At 43.5% G+C, this 22259-nt stretch overlaps 1 protein-coding gene across 1 annotated transcript in view; it reads right to left on the reverse strand.

Annotated features, from left to right (window-relative positions):
- LOC133932731 (guanine nucleotide exchange factor VAV3) overlaps positions 1–19906 on the reverse strand; it is an 87331-nt gene extending 67425 nt beyond the window's left edge. Inside the window, exons 1-2 of the mRNA XM_062379542.1 lie at positions 19544–19906; positions 4754–4870 (exon numbers count right to left, since the gene is read on the reverse strand). Coding sequence (XP_062235526.1) covers positions 4754–4870; positions 19544–19750 — 324 coding nt within the window. The 5' untranslated portion in view covers positions 19751–19906. The remainder of the gene's footprint in view (positions 1–4753; positions 4871–19543) is intronic.
- Positions 19907–22259: the final 2353 nt, after the last annotated feature.

The raw sequence follows: 22259 nt of genomic DNA on the forward strand, positions 1-22259 counted from the left end.
TTTCCTTCTCTGTAAATTCATTGTGCATGTTTCAGATAACACACAGTTTCACAGTGAGGGATGGGAGCGTGTGCGAGAGCCGCCGACACTTCAACAGGCAGATGTGAGCTCAGCGAGGACTCCCTGAAAAACAGCTGAGCGAGTGAGCAGCTGAATTATTTAATAGGTCAGTCGGTGACAGTAATGTTTTCCAAGAATTAGGCAACTGCTCCTCATGTGACTGGAGCGTGGAAGGTTCCTGTCACCACTTTGATTCTATTTTCAAACCAGCTGATGGGAGACAAAGCAATAAAAAAGAAGTGAGGCGTTTAAGTCATCCATGATGACGGCGGCACATTTTCAGCCGAGGAAACGCGACGCCTCCATACACGAGATCGTGTCGAACTTTTCCAAATAAAAGGAAGTGCAGTCTCTGAAGCATCAACTAATGTTTTCTATAGGATCACAGAGACTACAGCCTTGGTTCTTAGAAAGGCCTACAGATGGTAGCCATATTTGTAGTTCTGCAACAGTTTACTCACAGAATATAAAAACACTACCTAATATCTATATGTTTCCGGATTTTGTGAAGTCAAATGTTAGCTTGTTTGTTATGTAATGGTACTTTTGTCAAAGCGATGTTAGTATGACATTTCCACTGCACAGCTACAGTCTATTTCCAATAGACGTTTTAAGTAAAAATACTATTCCATAAAAACTGGGAATTCCTTAACCATTATGAAAAGACCCCCTCCAGACACACACACACACACACACACACACCCGCAGGCCACAGCGTGAACACAATCAAGCTATACTTCCTGGCAGAGCTTCACTTATGTCTGTGCATTGAAGTTGAGTTCCACACAAAACGTTTTGATGACTGTAGTCATCTTCACATGTTTCCTCCTGTTGGTTCAGTAGCATCGAATCTCACAACACCACACACACAAGTTTTACGGCCCGCACCTGGTTGTGATCATATTCTTCCTTTGTTGTTGTTCAATGGTGGTTGGCAGACAGATTTTATGGGAAATACAGCTCGGTTAAAACAAGGAAAAACTCTTCTAAGACAATACGTTAGTCGCTAAAACTATTTGATGTTTTGAACAATAGACGTATAAACAATTAGTTGATAACTGTTATATTTCAATATTTTAATTTCAATTTCACTCGACAGGTATAATTTAAAACGATGGACATTCAAGGTAGATTTTGAATCCTTTAAATCCCCCCACCTCTGGTCCCACATAGGGGCAAGAGTTACAATTTAGATATAGTAAAAATTTAGTTAAAAATTAAAAAACGAAGGTGGCTCATGTATGTGCTTTTGCTATGTTCCATGATGTTTGAATCCTCCAAGAGAGTCAGACATCATAGTTTCAGCTGCATCAGTGCATTTCTTTCTCTCACATGATAACAGATCTTTCCGTCTCTGGTCTGTGCACCTGTCACTCAGAATCTCTTGCTCGGGAGAGTGACCTTTGTGTAATGTACTGATGTGGTGGTGAGTGTATCATCACCGCTGAATGCTGAATCTTCTCTCCTCCTCCAAACAGCAAAAAAAAATCTTCTGCAGATTAAAAATACACTTGAAACACTAAGAGGACAGCTCTCAATATATTATCACCTTAAACCATAACCTCTGGGGCTCTCTCAACCTCCCTCTCTCTGTCAGGTGTGTGTCAGTGTGTGTGCATGACCCGCGCAGCCAAGTACCTCTTCTCCCTGCGGAGCCTACAAGCCTCCATGTGTCTACAGACAGATGTGCAGAGCAGATGTTCCTGCACTGCAGACAGACCTCTGTGTGCCTTCCTATAGCGCAGCACCACTTTTCAAACCCAAGAACTCAAACAGATGAATTAATGTTATCACAAATTGAAACACACAAGCGCTCACGTCGCCCTTTTGACTCTATTTGTCTGAGGAGCTTCCAGGCTGCACTGTCTCATGAGTTCAGCTGAAAACATGTCTGGTACAGCAGCAGGTGGGAAACTACCTCGAGGGAGCCCAGAGCAACATATCCACCCTGTGTTTGCACACAGAGACTCGATCAAGACTACCACACAGACTCTAAAATAAACAGGCATGTCTCATGTTTTATTCAGCAGTCGACCAGCAGCTAAAAATACCCTAAAACACTGAGAGTGTAGGTGAGTGGCAGCTTCGCCCATTCCCTCCTCTCCTCAGTCCATTAGCCGCTGCAGAGCCAGCAGAGCCACGATTACAGGGCCCGCCTCGCTGTCTCATTGCAGAACCGTTATGTTCACTCCAGGCTCGGCTGGGCTCAATCGGGAGAGTCGTCAAAGTGAAATCACAGAGAGAGGGAAATGAGGATGAAATCTGAGAAAATGAAAACGAGTCTGATCTTAAAGAGATTGAAATTAGATTATAATCTCATCCGAGACTGTTATGTATATCTGCGAAATATGAAGTGACAACCAGCATCCTCTATCTTAACTTAGTATTAGAGATATTGCATTCAAACTTTTCACTTCCCGATAGCTGGATTTGTGTATCAGGCAATACTGATCTGATAACAGTGCATAAAACAAGTTATTAACATCATAATGTGTGACATCCTCAAACAGACAGGACTCCATCTTTTGTTCCCTATCTTTAGATCTCTTTGCAAACTGTATAGAATGATGTCTTACTCAACAAAAATATAATGTCCCCCTGGATAAGCAAGTAGAAAATAAAAGTATATGAGGGCCGACCAAAAGAAATAGATATATAATGCATCAGATTCATTTTAAGTGCTTATTTTAAGTGCATCCTCTGCTTGACAGCCTGACTTATTTTAAGTGAAATTCAGATATTCAGAGGTCGCTGCATATGCTACTAACCCTGTATGGAGGTGACGATTGCTATCACTGGTGTATGACCTGGTTCAGGTGACACCCTTAGGAAACAATTACATACAGAAAATGAATACAATAGAACTTATTATTATCTAGTTTGACAGCTATAGGTGAAAAGTAACATAAAGACTTGCAGGAATACAGGAGAATCACTTATTTTAGAGCGTTCGTAACTGAAGTCTTGCACACCATATATATAGATGTTTCATTTTCCAGCATGACTTTTAGGCAGGACAGTGTAGCTGTTGTTTAGGAGCAGCGAAGAAGAAGGGACTTTGGGGAATAGATTTGCATACTCGTTGATGCACAACACAGCATTTCCGGAAGAATCTGAGGGTTATACTTTTTACTATACTACACTTTAGCATGTGGGTAAACCCCTACCTTCACTCTGTTCTATATTTAAAAAAATGTTTTTCCTATGATTAATTAGCTTAGAGTGATCCAATCAAATGCATAGAATACATTTTTCTAGAAGCAGCTTCAATCCCTACAACCTGCTGTTATAAATGCTTCTTTAAAACCGATGCAGGGTCTTTGATTCAAAGCACTCGAATACACAAATCACATCTTTTAGTTTTCAAACAGTGAAGACAAAGATTTGTATGATCATCGTCATCGTTTTTGCTCTGTAGATTTTCTGCGAAATTATTTTCCCTCTGAGCCAAAGAAAGAAGCCTGCCAGCGGGTGCAAAAGTGTTTTTAATTAAAGGAGACTTAATTAGGAAATGACTTAATTCTCTCTGCTTCTTAAATCAGATCAGCATCCCCGACAAAACCGAACATTCGAGTGGGGATAGAAATAAGCTGCTGACCGCATCTAAAGCCCTTTTCACTCTCCATCTTTATTCTTAGGTCCAATTTATTTTTTATAATCCGCGATGCACTGTCATGTGTTCGTCTGAGGGACAGTATTAAATATATGTTTTGTATTTGAAAGCCTTCGTTAAGTGGATGGTTTTATAGTCATTAGTAAACCTACATCTTGAACTTCTAGCGTAGTGAGGACTTCATTTCCATTCCAAGTGACCCTTGTACAAACCTTTGCCATCACAGCTGAATGTTGTCTTTATCTTCAGCAAATCACCAGTTGTGTGCAGACATGTAAACGTAGTAATGTCAGAAGGTCATAATTGGTTCGAATAACATACTATAGTAAATATTATTTATTAAATGTATTTTCTTTACTTACTTTCAATATGGATGATGAAATCTAATCAATCTATCTGACACAAAGACACACACACTCACACACACACACAGCCACACACACTCGACCCTGTCATCTAAGAAAGCCCTCCCCTGCTCACGGCTGCAGTTTCTAATTAAACCTCGTGGGGCCTCGGCGAGGCCGGCAGGGCTGTCAAAGAGCCGCAGACAGCTTCACAGCCAACAAGCAGAGGCTGAGGGCACTATCAAAGTAATGAACCTGAGGCCAGACTCCTAACCCCACGTAAAGTCTGCACGCTGCAGGCTTTTCCACTCTAATGAGGGGAAGCGATTAAGCTGCCGGGTCGTGTTGCTGACTTCAGCCTCAGCTCAGGGTTTCGGAGCGCGGGGAGAGTTGCAACGTGTCCTCCCACTGTTTTTATTAGCACCTCTAATGCCGGGAAGAACATACTAATGGGGCTGCAGACGTGGCCGAGGGGGGCAAAGAAAATGACTGTTGCAATGACAGGATCAACCAAACAAAGGCTGGATTTCATGCACCTTCATTGTAATTTAAAACCCAAGCCTAAAGAAAAGGGAGCTCTCTTATTATAAATAACTTTGACTTGGCTCCATAGCGTAGACACAGAAACAAGAGTGGGTTCATGGGCACATTTGACAAACCCAGTTTTCGGTCTCAGGGGACAGATGGTCCTCAGTGGAGGTGGACACAGGCGACTGACTGAGAGATCCTGCCTTACCTTTCCAAAGTCCCTGACGTCGAAAAGGTCGAAGGCCTCGAACAGCTCGCTCTTCTTCATGCCGAATGTCTCGCTGCACGCCGCCAGGAAAGTCCTGATATTCTTCAGGCACAGGAACTGCGTTGGGGGGGACAGAAAGGTTCGTCAGCCAGTGACTCACATAGAAAAAAACGTACAGGCAGCAATGTGTTATCTTTCGTTTTTCTTTGTCTGCTTGCTTTCGCTCTGTTTGTCTAATAGTGGCGTGCGGCTTAGGACACTGGAGGGCCACAGCTGTGACAGACAGATGACTCAGTGTTTACGGGAAGCGCACGAGAGAATCTCGGTTCCTTAATATGATGCCTTTCCAGTAGAAATAGGCCAGCAGACTGGTGGCTAATTAGGGAAGGACAATGCAACAGAGCAGGGAGAGAAAAGCAGAGATCTTATTTACTCCCCCTGTTACAGTACGATGTCCCCGCTGCAGTTATGTAATCAAAAACAGAAGTCATCCCTTAGTAATGAGCTTTCAATGTTACTGAATCCAGTCCTCATTATGTGCAAAGATGTATTCTGGTGTTTATGTGTCTGTCACACACTAAAGGGAGAGCAGTTTCCCACAACACCTGATGAGGTAGGTCTGATCCACACAGGTTACCCGTTACCCACAAGTCCACCGTTCTTTCTGGATGTCGAAAGGCAGATATGAAGATTAGGTTCATCACATGAAACCGTTTATCTGCCATCAAGTGTACACACAGATGCCTGTAGATAGACAATCAACAGACAGACAGTAACAACAATTTAGCCTTTCACTCCTTCACTCGCCAACTGGGGAGCTGCTAAAGCAGATTTTTCACGATGAGGGAACTTTTTCCGAACTACGTCACCAACAGATTCGGGCAACACATAAGGCGCAGGAGCAATAATAACTGTAGCACCTGGTGGCTACCTGTATTACCAGATATTAGTTTACTATGGTGCATTTAGAGGGAAACAGACAGGAAAGTGGAGTGGGTGTTATGCTTCCTGAACACTGTTACACATAATACTGTTGCTGTAAAAAGTAAAATAGCGTTTACATAACTTGAAGCCTGCTTAAAACCATTTATAATGACAACAAGAATTCCTTCATAAGATGACACAAGCTGCACATGCACATCTTACACTTAAAACTCTGTTTAACATATTTTTACATGATTAATACAAATACGCTTCCACAGAAGTCGTCCGTCTACTATCTGCTCTGGCCTGATGTTATGAGTTAGCCGCGCAGTGTTCTTTCTTGTGGGTTCTCACCTCCCTGTTGGTCAGGCCCAGAGACAGGTGTTCTGCTATCTTTGGATTTAGTCCAGTTCAGATAAACACATAATAAAGTCCTGAGTTCAGTTCCAAGAGCTCATTGCTACTAAACAACAAAATCCCAGTATCATTTGTTACTATAGTACATCATATCAGAGATACAGCACTGTAGCTGTATGCCTCCGCTAGTGCAGTTTCAGTCTATATGGTTTTTTTTCCATGTCACCGTGACCTTTGACCCCTTTGACCACTGAACTCGAATCAGTTTACATGTGAGTCGCAGTGACTACTGGTCAAAATTGGAAGAAATTCCCTTCGCAGACTTGAGACATCATGTTCAAGAAGATAAAAACATATTTTGTGAGGTCACAGGGACCTTGACCTTTCACCACTGAATCTTTATCATTTCACCTTTGAGTGCCAGCGAACATTTCCTCAAGTCATTCTTGAGATGTTGTGTTAACAATGACAGATGAACGAATAACCTAAACATAACGCCTCCCTGCCACTGTCGCCAGAGCTGAGGTATACAATATTACTATTACTAATATGCTATTCTTTTGCATAGAAGGGTTTTTTTCTACTACCAAAAAAATGTAATGTCAGTTTGATATAAACAAAGCGACCTTGAAAGGTCAACACATGGAAATACATTATGCGGGTATGCTCAGGAAGAGAAGAACAACAGGGCAGGGAACACTGGGCTTAATTACAGCTGGGGGGTGCACCATGACCAAGAAATCCAACAATCAATACAGTCGCTCCTCTAATAAACAAGGTTGTTTACTGAGAGCGCCACGTCCGCAGCCTAAACCTTGAGATAATGATCTTTAATGGGGCTTCGTCCAGAAACTATTCCTCTGAATTATGTGCTTAATGTCGCCCGAGGAAACAAAGCTACTGAGAACTAAAGCCACAGTGTTGGGCAAGCTCTTCTGAGGTGGAGTCCTGTCTGCAGACAGGGAGGGGGAAGAGGATGGTGTCAACATATTACGTTAGCCAACGTGCAGATAGCCCATTAGCCTTCCTGTAGCTGATACAGGATGGAACAAAAGAGGGCGCTGGTGAAAGACATTATCAGGAAGCGATGCTTTGTTGCCACATCACAGTGAACCACTGGGTTTGTGTTGACCCGATGAGATCATCTTCAAATGGGTGTTTGAGTTGATCGTTATTGGACAGATGCAGCGTTTCCTCAAATTGAACCTGTCACAAGCAGGTCGTTCCACGTGAGTAACGCGTGACGGCCCTTTTGAAAAGTGACATCGGCGCCAATTCTGTCACAACACACTATCACAGCCTTATATCAACGGAGAGCAGTGAAGGAAGTGGCTGCATTAGTACACGATATGAAGGAAAGTGAAGCTGCACAGCAGGAGGACTACAAAGTTATTGACAACTAAAATATCTTCACTGTCACTGTTTGCCCCTGAATAGGCAACAATGCATTAAAGCTAGGGTTGGGAATCCCCGACAAATCCCCCCCCCCCCCCCCCCCCCCCCCCCCCCCCCGCCCTCAGCGGACATTTCGACAAAGCCCTGGTCCAGGCAGGCAGGTCAGTCAGTGACAGATATTGGAATATCAAGCAATATGAAAGATTCAAATTAAAAGTATTTGTTACACAGGAGCTACGTTGTTTCACTTTCCCCACCTCTACATGGTGTTTCGTGCAGCTACTGCATCTATGACCTTTTTTTTTTCAAATTCCCCAGAGATAAGTTTCCATATAGGAATGATTGATCATCATGTCCTCTCCTTCTTCTTCTTTTTTTTTTCCATTGGTTGGCAGCTTTTACAGGAAGTGGATTTCATGAGCTGTTTCCTGTTCCTCAAAAAGAGCCCCGCTTCCATATCAGTAGCAGGTGGAAGTCGGATTGAGGTCATGTTCGGCCTCGTGTGACAAAATGATTCGGTCAGAACTGTCTTGAAAAGCAAAGAGTTGGAGCAGAAGAGACAAAGCAGCCAAACTCATTTTGTTATTGCCGACACGCCTCCACCCTTACGGTCCAGAGCGAGATCAAATTTGTCCATGCATCAAACGCTCCAGCTGAATAAGGCTTAACAGAGGCCCTGACGAGAATGAGAGCAGCCCGCAGCCAGACAGCTCCAGATAAGTGGCGAGTGAGCAACGAGTGAACAATATTCCGTGTTTACACTTGTGTACACATCACTTTCTTTTATCACGCGAGCACATCCTGTCTGCCTGGAGTCTCTGGAGAGTCCCACAGGACCTCGGCGTATTATCTGAGGGAAGCAGCCTCACAGAGCATGTTTGAAAGACACTGTCTCTGCTGCACCGGGCTCAAGACAGTGGAGGGAGACGCGTATCAACCAGAGCAGCATGAGGATGCATGAGGCAGTCTCCACTAACTGCTCCACTGTCAGCTTCTCCCCCTTATTTGGGATTGACTCTCTGGTGCTCACAAAGTTAGTCGCTGTATATGTGTGTGTGTGTGTGTGTGTGTGTGTGAGCGCTGTATTACAGTCAACCAGTCAACATTAAATATATCTGCTTTCTCATTTATTTTAATGGTTTACAGATCCCAACCTAAACCTTGAATATAATTTGATGTTTTTAGTCAGAATCCGGTCTAGGTCCCAAATGGGCTCAGGTTGGGAATCCACACCATTATGTACGTTTTGACACTGTGTCGTTAGAACTAAAGGTGAAAACACAAGCAGCCTGTTCTGCCACTTAAAAAGCATCATGTCTGTGAATATGAGGAGACAACCAGCGCCAGTGGAGCACGTCCCAAATCCAGACATCGTTTACTGCTGCAAAGCCATTTACGACAAGACCGGTAAGAGATGGCGAGATATCACTTGAGATGAAAGGCTCCTCCTTCCAAAACGTAAGAATTAAGTCGTAAAATAGTGTGATGGCCGCTGCCAACAATTTCATCGAGCTGCCGAGCTCTCTTGATATCCTGATCAATGTAAGTATTCTCTGAGGTGCTGTACAAGTTCAGACAGAGTCAATAGTTATTATATCTCCATGGGCCAGGCCTGCTTCCCGAAAATTTGAAATGATAATTGTGTGGTCAGTTAGCTCGGCTGTATTTTTTTTTTATTTTAATGCATATGTCAGTAATGAAGGAGAACAAGCAATGTGTGTCAGAGACGTGGTAACACAGACGACTCTGCACGTGGCTCAGGTCGTGCTCGAACACAAAAAGCAGAATAGCTGTTGGGTTGAGGTCGGGCTCGGTTAGCTTCCTCTTGTGCTTGAACGAGTTCAGAAAAAGAACGTCTCTCTACTTATGCTACTAAATAAGTCTCAGAAGAAATAGAAGCGAAGGAAAGCATTGCCAGGTCGTGCTATATCATCTCATGTACAATATGTATTGTGAGGTATAGCAAATGTATTTCAAGATAATGCAAAATCATTACGAGGGAACGCAGAAGTAATCCCCATAAGAGCAACTATCTGGAATATAAAGCACAGAAGTATTCCTGTAAGAGAAGCCATCTTGCTGATATGAGCCGGGTCGTGCTCTGTATCCACAGTGCGTGTCAAATATCCAAGTCTCAGCTCCATAGCAACAAGCTGCAGCCCTTTATGGGCCCTGTGTGTATTGTGGCGCTTAATGAAATCCTGTTCTTGCTCTCTCATAGATCTGCGCAATGAAACACAGCCAGAGTTTCGCGGCTTAAACCTCTCCGAGCATCGATTAATGGCAATCAAGTAGATGATTCTCTTGCAGCGGGGAATCAAGGCCTGTGCAAAGAATCTAATTTGGTGTTTAAAAGCTGTCTCTCTCTCTCTCTCGTCCTCGCTCAGAGCCAGTCTGGGAGGGCGCAGAGGGAAATTATTGAGAGGAAACCATGCAGACGTAAAATGAGACAAAGACATTAGACATTAGATTTAACCCCTGATGGGTTACATCGATGTGCGCGGGCCCAGTCATATCCAGTGGATGACATATCCATGTCTAAGAGATTGGGTCACTTCCATGTCATGTTGGAGCACTTGTCAGCTGCAGCACCAGGAAATGGGAGGAGGGCGTAGGCGAAGTTCTGCTGACAATGACAAAACCGGAGGCCCGTGGACAGACAGCATTCTTATATTAATGAAATACTGTCCGTATAACGCAGCGTTCAGCAGCTCTTCATACTGCAGTATCAGATTTTATTGTCCCCTCCGCTTTCTGGTTTAAGGTGTGATAACCCACACACTTGGTGCACCAGCCTGGAAAGCAGTGACGTAAAAGACTGATTGTGTTTCCAGTCACTTTTTCCGGTCACTTTCATGACTCTGAATAATCCCTGTTAGCTGCACGGTGACAACCTCTTTATCGCCCCTCTCATCACATTTCCCGAAATGGACTTCTGTGTTTCCAGGTGCTGCTCCAGCTGATCCTTCCACACACTTTTGCATAAATGTAACATATTAACAAGCAAACAGCTGTTACTGGCTAAAGCTGCGTGAATATGAAGTGACATAAAACAACATGTAATGCGTTTGTCACTCAAAATGACAAACCCACACAAAATGATCAGATTAAGATGCAGATTAAGATACATTTATTTGTCCCAAACACATGCACAGACATGCACAGGCACACTCATGCAATGTAGGGAAATTTAACCTCTGCTTTTGACCCATCAGGTGCAGGACACACAGAGAGCGGTGAGCAACCGTGTACGGCGCGCAGAGAGCAAATGTTGGGGGAGTAAGGTGCCTTGCTCAGGGGCACTAGACAGGGTAGGGAGAATCCTCTTGGATTTTTGATTTTCTGCCACTAGTCCACCGCCTCTCTTTCACCTGACTCTACCGTTCCTCTCGGATCTACGGAGCGTGTTTCAGCTACTTTTCGTTGTTTCGATTTTCCAGTCAGATTGTTTATGGTTCATGCTAAGTTCTCATCAACCTCTTTTCACATAACCTACTCAGCAGCGAACTGCAGAGGAGAAACTGGTGAACATAGGTAAGCATTTAGCATCTCAAGAGCCTGATGTTTTCCTCAAGAGGTGGTGGTGACCAAAACTAAAGCTAAAGAGAGGAAATAATTGGCTGTCAGGTGAAGAAAACACATCTCCCCACTAATGATGTTGCTCCATGTGTGCAGCAGCTTGTTGTCCAGTGTTCAAATGACCAGAAATGTATATTACAGAAGGATCAGCTACTCTCTGCTCCTGCAACACAACCAGCCAAAAAAGATGGTTAGCAGGCTTATATACAGCTCAGAAGTTTTCCATTTCCAATAAGAGAAATGAGACAGCAGTTCTGTATTACATGTTGCTCAACCTCAGGCTCAGTTCTGAAAACTGACCTCTGAAAAACAACAATAAGAGAAGCGCGAAATCTCTGCATCTTCCCCTTTGCGTTGTCAAACTACAAAAGTGCATCACAGCCATCTGCTCCCGAGGACAGACGCAGCCTGTTGCTTCTGCGTGTTCTCAAGGTCGTCTGACTGCATTAACATGTATTTACGTATGTACAGTTATGGTATAAAGGTTAATGAGATAAGCTGTAGGGACATTTAAAATGAAGGGAGCAGAGATGACAGAAAACAGGCCCCCTGATACCCGACCCCACCTGAGCAGGCACGAGGCCACGAGGGAAAACTCTGTACCTCCCCCACATCACCAATGAGTGTCTCTGCGGCAATTTTCTATTAAATCCTGGTTTTAACCCCAATGACCTCCAGATATAGGTCCCCCACCCCCACCCCCCACTAGACAACAGAATTGAATTAGTGTGAGAGTGTGAGATGTGAATCTTCTCGGCCGTGGCGGCACTTTGTGTGTGAGGGGTAAAGGGGTGGTATGTACGGAGGAAGCCCCGGAGGAATGGAATATCACATAAATTGAGTGACACATGCATCTCATACGCATGAACGTATGAATGCACAAACACTGAGGCGTGAATGTTGAGCAGTCACCTCCTCCTCCTCCTCCTCCACCTCCTCCTCCTCCTCCTCCTCCTCCTCCTGGAAGACTGTGTTTAAAAAACTGTGAATAAGGCTTCTCTCTGCTGCATGAACGACGATGGTCAACTGCTGTCCTGACTCTCGGATGTTAGTGTGCGCGTGTGCGTGTGTGTGTGTGTCTGTGTGTGTGTGTGTGTGTGTGTGTGTGTGTGTGTGTGTGTTTGACTAATGTGGTTCCCTGAAAGCTGACACTTTATTAGCACTTGGATTTTCCAGATCCCAGCATCAGAAGGGCCTCTGATACGGGCTGTATGTAAATGAGATGAGCCTTTCTCAAAGATTTCCAGCCACTCGGTTGACTGGTCATCAATAAATGGTTCTGATTCTGTTTTGAGAGTTGACGGTCAAACAACGAGGGATTTTTAGGGAGTGTATGTTCATTAGCCAGAGCTGTAGCTACAATGATAGCAATTTGAAATGTTTCACACTCGAAGGGAACTACACATGGTTATTTAAAGGGATCACTTTTTATGTGGTTCTAGATTTATCTATTAATTTATCTATGTGCTTTTTAAGTCCGAATTTCAATGAAGTTCTATTACAGTCAACCTCTAATTGAGATGGTTTTTAAAAGGGTTTAACTCGAACCAGTTCAGACAACAATGGTATAAATCATCACTTCCATACAGGGTGAATAGCAGAAAGCTTTTAAATTACATAACGTCTTTGACTAGTATCAGATCAGTACATTTCTATATTTCTTTATAATAATACTGACAGCTGACACCATGCTTTACAAGCCAACAAATAGCCCTTACTGGTTTCTTAGTGTCTCCATTGCACAAATAAGGATGTTCCCATATCCAACAAATGGCGACCACCACTCACCTCCACCCAAACAAGACACCTTATACATAACAGGATAAGATATGGAGTCAAAAAACCGCAGCGTTATCCATCTCCATACCGAATCCCTTGCACATGCACAAAAATGCATGTATGACACGTACACAGAAGCATGGATGTTTATTTAGGCAGTCTTACACTTCTCTGTAGGGCTTAACCACAGTGCTCGGTTTCCACTACAGTGAATCTGACAGTTGCAAACATGCACAGATGCACACACACCCGCACACAGACACACCCGCACACACACAACGACACACACACTTTTCTGCTGGCTGCCACTATGGTTGTATCATCTGGATAAACATAGGATTCTTGACTGCTCTCATTCTTCCACAGAAGCAAAGCACTGGCATCTGCATCGAATGAAAGGGGTCTATCATATGTTATTGTAACTGTTATCGTAGGAGGAGTTATATAATATAACAAATCACGGAAATAATAACAAAGCTTTCAAAGTTGTACTGTTTTGCTGTGAGATCTCCTCCATTGTGGATACGAAAATGTCACTTTCAATGATGACGGTTTGAGAGTAAAGACAATAGACAGTATTGACTTTCTCCGAGCTTCCAGAGCACTCAGCAGTGATTAACTGAGCCCCACACCCCCGACATGGGGAACTGAGTAACACAATAAACATCGACTGCAGGTACATTCTCCCACCACTGAATAACGTCTAATAAAATCTGCAATTTGCATTACTTTTACCTCACAGTACACTGGAGCAGAGGTCTCTAACGGTGGGCTTCGGATCAGGCCTGTTACCTTGGTGACGGAATGAAAGGTCAGCGCACGGCGCGCACGGCGTGCACTCGCGTGAGTGAGGTGCAACACAACCTTGTTGTGAAAAATTTCTCCGGCAACGTGGCCTGTCCGCTGTGATGTGGCGTTTGCACTCGGACAGGTGCGATGCTCTCCTCACAGTGAATCAGCGAGGGCAGCCAGGCGACAGGAGCCCAGGGGAGGTCACCACGAGCCTCACGGGCTGCGGCCAAAACACTCCACATACTAGTCGCATGCCATTTGTAGCATGTGAAGTATGCGCAGTGTTAGTATGCAAACTGTGTAGTATCGGTATGCACAGAATATAGATGATGGTGTTACAGTGACTGATCAAATGTGACCCATGATTCTTTGCGCCTCATTGTTCCCATAGAAACAAGACAGAAGGCTACAAATTCTACATGACAGAACTGATGATAAAAAAAAAAGGAACCAACGGCAAAATCATGCACCAATATTATCATAATATAAACGACTATTGAGAAGCAGAAGAGCTTCATCCTCTGGCATTAAGGTCACATCCATCGGATATTAAGGCTTTACAGAGAACTACCACAGACTGTGTTCTGGTACGTGTCAGTCTGCTGGTTTATCACCTCCCCAATAAAGAATACTTCAAATTTGGGTTGTCAAGATGCCAAAATCTTAGACTTTGTTACAATACTTTGAAATCTTACTCTAAACCACTTTCAATAAAAGGACAATGAGTAGAACGCTCCTGTTATGTTGAGCACTAATGTTCATGGAAACCTTTTTTTTTAATTAATACATATTTTAGGACTTATTAATGAATCCAAGGAATGGATGTGCAAGTAAAAAGGTAGAGAAAACGGATAATGATGTACTATTGTATAAGCATTGTCATGGTGTCACTTTTGTTAATCAGCAGATGAAATAATCACCACATGAATCCATATTGAAAACAATCGATAGTTACAGTTCTACGCAAACTGTTATGAGTGTCACCTCAACAATGTGCTGATGCATGACTAGTACTAATCTTATGATATACAAGTATAACTGTCCTATAACTGCAAAATTGAGTCCTTCACATTTAAAACTGACTGCAAGCAGGGTTGCATTTACATTAACTTGTAGGAAACATGGTATTACTACAGAGTGTATTAGTACTTTTACTGAAACGCTCCTTATTCTGATTGTAGATCTGCCCTGCGACATTTTGACAGTATTGAAAATGGAATTGAGAGAGTTTGAGGATGTATCAAATTTGTTTTATTTAACTATAAAATTTGTTTTACTTAACTATACAAAAAACACAGACTAACGAGTAAAGCAATGGTTAGTGGCCTTAACGAACACATACAATGGAAAATAAATTGTAGTGGTGAAAAGTTTGTTTGATCTGTAGTTTTTCCATCCAGTGCTCCATTCTTACAACTCCCCTCTGGTTCATTATCAAGTACATTAGAGTTCAGTTCCAGTGACAATCCCACGTTTGACTTCATGCCTAATTACACTAATTCTTAAGTTTTCACTCGCAATCCCTATCTGTAGCCTGAGTCCATATGAGAGAAAAGAATCTGGATTGGATTTTCTAGCTCTCCGTCGTTCTCTTTCTCCCACGCTGTCTCGCTCTAACTTTTTTTGTCTCTGCGAGCGTCGAGCGGAGCCTTTGAAGCCCGCTGCTCCGAGACTTCAATGTGTGAGCGCTGCTTCTCTCTTCGCCGCTTGACACCACGGGACCTAAAAGTCTCTGCTTGATGAAATATACATATGCGCCATGTAAAAACTGGTTTTCTCTGAGTTTGCTTTACGTACAAATGTAACACGTTCGTCGAGCTCGCCTGAAGTCATGTTCGGGTCAGCGTTGAGTTCAACCTGAGTCTGACCTGTGTTATGATCAGTGAAGAATCAACTTAGAAGTGAAAGTTATATGACAGCTTATGATGCGCCCGCCTTCTCATGTGATGACAGCTTCTCATCTGCATGGATTCAAATTTACTCTAGACCAGAGGAGCTCGATTAGTAATCTGAGGTCTGCTCACATAAGAACATTAGATGTATCATTGTCTGTGTGTAGTCGACAACTGACAAATCAAAGAAACTATAAAGCGGTACTATATTAGGAATATTGATATAATGATGTCAGTTTTTACATTGAACTGAATGGATTCTTTTCTCAGAAGCTTTTCTTTTTTATTAAAATGTGCAAATGAAGCTTCCTCTTTTCCTCTTGTTCCTTTTTAACTCATTTAAAAAAAAAAAAATCAACACAACTTAAAAGCTTCAATTTTCAAACTTTCCTCCGACTCACTTCTCTCTCTCGGATTCGATTGGCCTCACGTGAGATGATTCACAACACGTGCAGTTGGTCTGTGAGTTGCCTTGGCTACTTAACCCCTGTCATAGGGGGGAGGAGAGCTGCGCTGGTAAAAAATAAAAAACGATCTGTCATGTGTGTGTTTATGTTCTAGCATAATATACCAATCAGCAGTAATACACATATTCTTATGTGCGTCAATAGCCTTCATGGGCATCTGTGTGTCGGTGTAACGTTTCCCAGCTCTTCTCTGTGCAGACGTGCTCCGTCGACGCTCGTTAATCACGCTCTGACTTTCACTTTCCGAAAATGAGGAACGGGCCTCTGAGTCTTTGAAGCCGACTCCAGGAGGCGCAGAGTGAAGAGAGAGGCGTCTTCTTCTCTTCATTGCGTCTGACATCTCAGTGCTTTGGTCTGAGCTTGATCAAGCGCATGTTTAGTTTCACTTCCTTCCTCTATTCCATTTCCTGATTTCCTGTGCATGCTGAGGCCGCAGTGTGCGAAAGACTTGCAGCCGCTGTCCTCATTGTGAGTCTGTTTTCTCTTTCTTCTCAAGGTTTGTATTTGAATCAATATATATAAAAAAAAAAAAAACACAAGCACACACAACACAAGCAGCTGTATGGCGTTTCAAATAGACGCATCACTCTTGGTTTATTTTAGCACACCCTAAAAGTGCAGTCCCTTCAACGCAAAGTAGAATTCACCGCAACATCGACCCACATGTTCCAAGGAGGAGAAGGATGGAGAGAGTGAGCGCTCACTGTGCCTCTTGATGCAGAGCCACCGATTTTTGCACAGAACCGGAGAAGAACAGCCACTGATTATGTGGCGTTTTTCCTCCGGTAGAGACAGAAAGCAGCAGTTGCTGTGGTCGAGCTTTGTCTAGACTGTGTAATTGTTTCATTACAGGCCTGTAAAGCCACGATCAAAGAGGGTGAACATGTTGCTTTACGCTGATCTTCGCTGGATCTCTGAGCTCTTTGTCTCCCTTGCCTCGTAAACTTCACAATTTCTTGCGGACATGCACAGAGTAAACAGCACGGGCTGCGATTTGTGCACTTCCATATTTCCTCATCTGTCACCGGAAAGGACACTACAACACAAATCAACAAATTCCATTAGTAAATAGACTCATCCCAGCTCCGCCTTCTAATATCACTGCTCTTTCAACCTGCATCCTGTCGTCGGCTAGCTCTTTGTTCCCTGAGCTTCATACAAATCACCTTATACACACAATTACTGCAGCAGAATGAGATGCAGCCAACATCACACATGTGGACCCCTCAGAGCTTCTGATGCAATGTGCTTTAATTACGCAGCCCTAACCGCAGCACAGTGCACCAACCCTTCAGGGCCCTTTAAGTCCTCAGAGATGTGTCTGCTGGGGACCAGGCAGGCTCTTTGTAGCCCCCCCGTACTTTCACTGCCTTTGTCTCTCCGTCTCATGGGTCCCATGGGTGAGGCCACAGTGGAGTCCCATGTGTTAACACCGGCCAATGATAAAGTAGCTGCCACGGTCCTCATGAATTATGCAGGAGGGGAAGCAACTCCACCCTCAGTTATGTAAATGTAACTTTGGGGGGGGAGGAAAGTTGCCGGGAGGGGGGGTGTCCTTGCATCCAGGGATGTGCAAGTCGAGGGAGGTGGTCTCCAGCCACACGGCTCCCGTCACATGACTCTCACAGAAAACAACCGGCATTAGCCTTAGCTACCAGCGTAGATCACAACTTCTTAGTCTTCACTAACAGCTGTGGTGCAGTGTGTGGTTCAAGTCTGCATTTTACAACCAAAATTTCCTGTGTACACCAGTACACACATGTCCAGTGTACGTGAATTGTCGCGTTTTCGGATGTGTGAGTGCGGACATGGATGAAACAAGTTTTCACAGGTGGACCATGGGAAATGCAGTCCAAAAAAACACTGTAGTGACAAGTCCCTGAGTATTAAAGTAGTCCCTGAGTACAGCATATCCTCACGTGCACTTTGTAAATACATGGTTTAGTGCATAAACCTTCTGCTAATTTGCCTCTGAATGGAGTTTCATCACTGGCTCAGAGTGAGTAAGTCCACCCAGCCATGCATAAAACAAACTGCGCCTATAAATAACCCAGGCCGGCCACTGAGCACCATTCTACACATTGTGTCATTATGTCAACTGGCTGACAGCAAACACTGAACTATTGATGCCTCTCTGTTAGTAATCCTATTGGTCCTAGCGCAACTTCTGATTGTAAATGGACTGATCAGCTCCTCTTACAGCCCCAATCTGGTTTTCTCCGAGGTCTCCGGGTAAGCAGATCCTCAGACGGTGGATTTCCACTCCTCCTGATGACATTAAAACCCTCTCTGCTTTTCTTTTCCAACTGTCCACCTCCACTGTTAGACAGCGGTGGCAGCTCATCATATTGACCGCACAACTGTGACATTGAGTTTGGAGTGTTGTGTTATTTTTCCAGGAAACAAGGCCCTCTCCCCCAACCCCCATCCAGTACAACATGGGACAGATATTGAAGCCTTAATCACCTGTTTTGGATCAGATGAAAGGTTTAGGGCATCCGTTACATTATATTACTGCAGTGTGTGTGTGTGTGTGTGTGTGTTATTAATTTTCCTGCAGGTCTGCAGGCTCAGTGGGTGAACGTCTACCTCACTGTGTTGTCACCGAGGCAGATTCACTGTTATGAAGGTGAATATTAATCTGGCCGTGGCTCCGGCTGTCCTCTTACTGAAGCAGATGGTCACTGACAAACAGGAGCCATGTGGTCACAGCCCTCCCATCTATCCATCCATCTATCCATCCATCCATCCACCAATCCATCCTTCCACCTTATATGTTTTCACCCCAATAAAAAAAGGCAATGTAATAAAAATGTGCTACTACTTATACATGTTATTAATCCTGTGAGATGAATCCACTTCTCTGCTCAGGGAGACCATAACAAACTGTTATTATTGGCAGTAAGCCTTCAGCCACTGTATCTTCATCACCTATAGGGGGCAGACTGAGGAGACCTGTGTACATGACGGTCCAGTGTTGCCCAACAGTAACAGTTACTCCAAGTTTGCTGTTTTGAGAAAGTAAACTTAAAGAATATGTGTTAGACTCATACCATTCATTGCGTAACTTTACGCAGCACAAGCAGGTCCAGTTGGGTGTCTTCCAAATTCCCTTTAATTATTTCGCAGTTTTGGGTTTACTTGATCACTATGGTAAAAACGTAAGAGATAGTACAGTATAAAGACCTGTACGTAGAGGTAAGGAGCACTGCGCTTCTTCGGCATGTATTCCGTACACAAACTTGGACTTGAGTGACTAAAATGTCAAGGATTATCATTTGTTGACAGCTTATTTGTGTGGTTTGTGCGCTTTAGGAATACAGGGTGGGAGCTGCAACGAGCGGCGGATCCAAGATTTTAAAAAGTTGAAACTTCTTCAAACAAATCACTAATTAGTGGCTATTATCATCCCGAAATTCAAATATGGATAGTAACGTTCATACTGACATTCACTGGTTTTGTAGCATAAATGCGGGTTTGCAGGAAAGCAAGATATACTGTAAACTTGAATAATCCCAACGAGGTCTGGTTCCGCACTGCATCGGGGTTGTAGTTTCGAAGCGAGGTTTTGTTCTCCGTCTGTGTGCCCGTCTCTTTGCTCTCACCTGTGACATCTGCGGCCGGAGGTTGATCTCCTTCAGGTTGATGACCTGCGCCCTCAGGTTGTTGAGCAGATGGCACAGCAGGACTCCATCCCGCAGCGTCTGCGCCAGGTCGAACACCTGAGCGGACTCCCACGTCACCCGGTGGTTGGCGGGGAGCACCTTGCAGTTGATCAGCCACAGCGCGCATTGCTTCCAGTACTCCATCATTATTCTGAGGTCCTGTGTGCGTAAAGCGAGGGGTATTCTTGTTTGTCCTTTTTTTGCGCGGGGTGACAGCTCGACGGCGCGTCTTCACACCGAGTCCATGCCCGTTCCGCTCGCTGCGAGAAGCCGGTGGAGGAGCAGAGGCAGGCGGCCGCACTGTGGATGACACTCCGGTGTAGTGAGGCTGTGGATGGAGCGCACCCTGCTCTCTTCCTCTCTCTCTCTCCCTCCCTCTCTCTCTCTCGCTCTGTCGCTCTCTTCCCTCCCCCTCGCCCTGCTCCTCACCTCTTCCGCCTGCCACCCACAGGCTGCACGTGTGCCGCTGTCACCGTCTGAACACTTTTGACTGCATACATTTTTTTCTTTTTTTATTAATCAGCTCTTATTGAAAATCCTATTTTCTCTTTATGCAGATTACAGACATCCCACCTGCATAAACTGTAGTGATAACACCAATCAATAATAATGATCAATTAGTGACGGAGCATGTTTCTGACATTATTCCACTCTGGTTTTCAAGGGATTAATCATCGTGCAATTTAAATTTTATATACTTACTGTTAAACTGTATACATTTAGTTTACATTGTACATATTTCTACTTTAGTAAAGTTCCTGAGCTTGTACTGAGTGTATATTTCCCCATTCCCTCTCTGCTGCTGTAACACGGTCTATTCCCCTACAGAGGGAGTAATACAGGACTATCTTATTAGAATATTATATATCTTGTATTATCTCATCGTATCGTATCAAATTGCATCGCAATGTAATGTATCATCATGTCACATCGTTTCTTATTGCATCATATTGTTTGATATCATATTTCATCATGTGTTATCCTATCGTATCTCATCTTATCCCATCGTGTCGGATGTCAATAGGCAGTTCTGATGCCCCTCAATAGAGCCTCTGCTGCCAAGGCCCAATACAAATCACTAGATCCTCATTTTTGGGGGGATCTAATTGCCCTAACTCATAAATATCAGTCTCCTAAACATGCCTGGATTGTTTTTTTCATCAAGATCCCTCAATTTTCTTGTACGATAAATCAATTGAAAGGCTGTAAACGCCCTACCTCACAATGTTAAAGAAGTGGGTATAACATATCTTGGATCCGCCCTGATCCAGATCAAGATTTCTTTGACCAGTGAAAATTCGTGAAATTAAAAAGTCCAGTCGATTTTTGTTTAATTTTGTTCACAAACAAACTGATAACAATCTTTTTGGTGGAGACAACAAACCAGTGAGTGCATCTCTCTGTGACTGTTATTTTCAATTTTCCACTAAATGTTTACAGCACATATGAACCTCAGCACACTGACTGTGTCTCAGTCAGTGTTCTACATCTGATCAGCTATTATAAATTTGATCTAATAAGTAATCTATTTCAAGTTTATATATACATGTTCGTAACCTTTTGAGTGAATCATTAGTTTGTGGAGGAAATGTAAGAGCAGATGTGAGATAGCTGCACACACACAGGAGGTTTCTGTTGCAGTAACAGCTCTGCTTTAAAACCAACTGAATGTTCCTGTCATGGACTGATGATAAGAAGCTCTCCTTATTTGCCTCATGGTTATTTGTGGTGCTGGTTCTGCGGAAGCCTGAAGTGTAGCTGGATTTTAACATTGTACTTCCTCATTGAAAAGAAAGGGATGTTGATGTTTTCAACAAACAGCATCAAGTCTCATTTGTGAGAGAGTTTGCATATTTCAACCCTAAACTGTTCCCTTATTCCTCCCGGAAGAGGAAGGAAACCGATCAAGTGCCTTTAAGCCTTTTTTCAAGAAAAAAACACTTCTTCAATTGAAAGTGTCAGATCTAGTGAGTAGCAACACATGGACCACAAAGGATTTTAAATAACACAGACCGTTTTTTTTTTATTTGAGAACTCATAGTTAACTCAAAGTTACCTTAAACACCAGCTCACCTGTGTGTGGTGTATGAATAAAGGGGGCAGACACATTTTGGTTGACAGCACTTCACTGATGATGGGAATATCTTTTGGTTTTTGTTTTTTTCATTAGTAAAATCATTGTTTTGAAACTCAGGCCCGACCTCAGTCGCTCAGTGACTTTTTGGTTTGTTCCCTTGAGTCCCCACACTCTGAGACAAACATGAACTAAAATGTACCTCATTCTCAGAGTAATATATGAATTAGGTGCTTTGAATCAAAGGAGAGATCCCCTGGGCTTGACCCTGGTGGTGGTGACGAGGGACAGAGCACGAAGTTGGGACGTCTCATGAAGGTCCCTGATTGGTTGCTTTGAAGGGAGATAATTTGAGTATCAAGCACTTTAGTAGTGCAGGGAAGAGGGCGGGAAACTCATAGTACTGAACTAGGATTTGTCAGCTTACAGCTGATTGGCTCGAGGTGAGTGTGTCAGGCTGTGATTGGCTGAAAAGAATGAATGAGCTGCTGGAGCATAATGCTTCATTAACCAGGATGTGGGCCAATACCAGAGAGTTTTGATTTAATGTCTTGTTGCCTTATATTTTTTACAGATTACAGA

The sequence above is a fragment of the Platichthys flesus genome, chromosome 21, assembly GCF_949316205.1.
Source record: "Platichthys flesus chromosome 21, fPlaFle2.1, whole genome shotgun sequence".
Classification (NCBI taxonomy): domain Eukaryota; kingdom Metazoa; phylum Chordata; class Actinopteri; order Pleuronectiformes; family Pleuronectidae; genus Platichthys; species Platichthys flesus.